The sequence below is a fragment of the Carlito syrichta genome, unplaced genomic scaffold (assembly GCF_000164805.1).
Source record: "Carlito syrichta isolate Samal-C Ts95f unplaced genomic scaffold, Tarsius_syrichta-2.0.1 Scaffold119893, whole genome shotgun sequence".
NCBI lineage: Eukaryota > Metazoa > Chordata > Mammalia > Primates > Tarsiidae > Carlito > Carlito syrichta.
Genome location: NW_007063989.1, coordinates 163,095 through 165,819, shown reverse-complemented (window position 1 = coordinate 165,819; position 2,725 = coordinate 163,095). Strand labels below are relative to the sequence as shown.

At 54.2% G+C, this 2,725-nt stretch overlaps 1 protein-coding gene across 1 annotated transcript in view; it reads right to left on the bottom strand.

Moving 5' to 3' along the window:
• The window catches only part of LOC103249346 (cytochrome P450 2S1), a 15,188-nt gene that overhangs the window by 3,517 nt on the left and 8,946 nt on the right, over positions 1-2,725 (bottom strand). Inside the window, exons 6-7 of the mRNA XM_021707517.1 lie at positions 2,076-2,217; positions 516-703 (exon numbers count right to left, since the gene is read on the bottom strand). Of these exons, the coding sequence (XP_021563192.1) occupies positions 516-703; positions 2,076-2,217 (330 nt within the window). The remainder of the gene's footprint in view (positions 1-515; positions 704-2,075; positions 2,218-2,725) is intronic.

Here is a 2,725-nt window from a genome sequence, read left to right as displayed (position 1 = left end):
CAGGTCGAGGCTGCGGTGGCTGGGAGTGGCCACTGCACTCCAGTCTGGGCGACAGAGTGAGACTCCAACTCAAAAAAAAAAAAAGAAAGAGTGAAAGATGCAGAGAGAAAAAAGAGGGGCATGTCAGAGAGAGAAACAGGAAGATGGAAGGAGGGAAGAAGATGGAAGGGGAGGAGGGGAGGAGGGGAGAGAGAGAGAGGGAGAGAGACACTATAATCAAAAGTCAGATTAGCCAGATGTGGTGGTACACGCCTATAGTCTCAGCTACTCAGGAGGCTGAGGTGGGAGGATCACTTGAGCCCAGGAGGCTGAGGCTGCGGTGAGCCGTGATCTTTCTACTGTACTGCAGCCTGAGAGGCAGAGACACCAACAACAAAAAAATTTTAAAAAGGAGGAGGAGGAGGAGGAAGAGGAGAGAAAAGAAAAGAAAAGAAAAGGAGACACCGATAGCAAGGGACTCAGGCTCTCTCTCTGAGGCAGAGAACCACTGGGCCAAGGCTGCCCTGCATACCCACCTGGGGCAGGGTGTACCCTCGGAAGCAGGTGGTCCGCATGAGGGCACGGGGCACTCCCATGGGCACCAGCGCCAGCAGCCGCTGCGCCTCGTGCAGCACTGCGTCGGTGTATGGGAGGCGGACACGGTCCCCCAGGCTTGCTGCCCGGCCGGCCTCCAGCTCCTGTGCCAGCTCCTCGTGCACACGCTCTGCAGGCAAGAGGGGCAGCAGGTGCCAGAGGCGGGTGGGGCCCTGGGATCCTCCTCAGAAGCCCTGTCTTCTTGGGTATCCCCAGCCCTCGCTGAGCCTGGAGCCTGCACATCCAGGGTGCTGGGCATTCCATCCACCCTCTTAATTCCCACAGCCACCCTATGAGGTAGGTACCATAATCTAGCCCCAATTCCCAGATAAGGAAACGGAGGCCCAGAGAGCCCAAGTTACTTGCCTAAAGTCACAGATGACTCTTCCTCCAATGCCACAAGGCCCCCGACTTCTGTTTCTCAGGTCAGCCCATCCCTCTGGCCCACAGTATCTGCCTGACCCTAAAATGCTGGGTCCTCAGGGCTCATTCCCAGACTTGCCTCTTACCCAGGCACCCCCCCCATCATGGCGACTTCAGCTCCTGCCTGTGCTCTGATGACCCCAATTTTTCATCTCTAGTCCTGCTGGGGTGCTTTGCGGTCTCTTAGATGCCTTCGCCAGGGTGGCCCCAGACTCATCATCAAATCGCTCCAAACTGGCCTCAACACCTCCCTCAGTCCAGCTCCTCAGCTCCTGCCCCTATGTCAGGATGGCCCCAATATCCCCCAGCTCCCCAGACCTGTCCTTGGGCACCTCCCGCCTTTGTCTCCCACAACCTGCCTATACTGCCCCATCTTCCCTCCCCATAGCCTGGCCCAGCTCTGTCCTTTCTGGTCTCCTCACATCTTCTCTTACTTTTTACAACACACATCTTCAGGACAGCAAAAGGATTTTTCTTTTCTTGAGTCGGGGTCTCACTCTGTCACCTAGGCTGGAATGTGGTGGCATGATCATAGCTCACCATGACCTCAACCTCCTCCTCCTGGGCTCAGGTGATCCTCCTGCCTCCGCCTCCCAAGTACCTGGAACTACAGGCACGCACCACCAAGCCCAGCTAATTTTTTGATTTTTTGTAGAGACGAGGTCTCGCCAAGTTGCCTGGGCTGGTCTCGAACTTGTGGGCTCAGGCAATCCACTTGCCTTGGCCTCCCAAGGTGCTGGGATTGCAGGCTGAGCCAAGCCCGGCCTCAGATTTTTTAAAAATGCCAATTTGACCTTGCCCTCCCCTGCTCAACATCGTTCTATGGCTCCCCATGCTCAGGATAAGGCACGTAAGGTTAACAGCAAGGCGACAAGGTCCTGTGGACGTCTCCTGCCTTGTCTTTCACTATGCTTCATACTGCAACCGGCATACCAACTTCTTGCTCCTCAGATACCCTGAACATCATGCTCCTTCTCACCTTCAGGATGTGACTCAGCCTGTCTGTTCTGTCTGCACACTCTTCCCTCTCGAACCCTCACTTCTGTTCCCAAGGCGTGGTTGGTGGAAAAGGCTCTTACTTTGGACCTGAGGATATTTCATCAGGAGCAGGAGGGTGTAGCGGACCGTGGCGCTGACTGTCACTGTCCCGGCAAACAGCAGATAAATGACTGTCATCAGCAAGTTCTTCTCGGTGAATTCTGTGTTTGGGGTTTGTTGTTCCTAGGAGAAGCCAGGCAGAGGGACTCAGAGAACACAGGCTGTGGGGCTCAGGAAACTAAGGTCCAGGAAAGCCAGACTTGGAGTCAGAACAGCGGGTTCATGCTTTGTCAGAGAGTGGAAATAAATGTTTGGGAAGATTGGGAAGTGGACTCCAGATATTAGTTCTCTCTGGTTGAGATGTTTTTAAAAATGTAAGAGAATGACCACGAACAAAAAGAAAACAGGTGTTAGTGAAGATGTGGAGACAATGAAACCCTTGTACGAGGGGGAATCCCCCCAAACCGAAATTATCTTTTGGAGGGCAGGCCCCTTGTAGTACACTTGGAATTTGTTCCTCTGGATCAGATGGTCAACCCAAGTTTTTGTTTGTTGGTTGGTTTGTTTGAGTTGGAGTCTCACTCCGTTGTCCAGGCTGGAGTGCAGTAGTATGCACACGGCCACCCCAGCGTCGACCTGCTGGGCTCCAGCGATCCTTCTGCCTCAGCCTTCCAAGTAGTGGGAACTACAG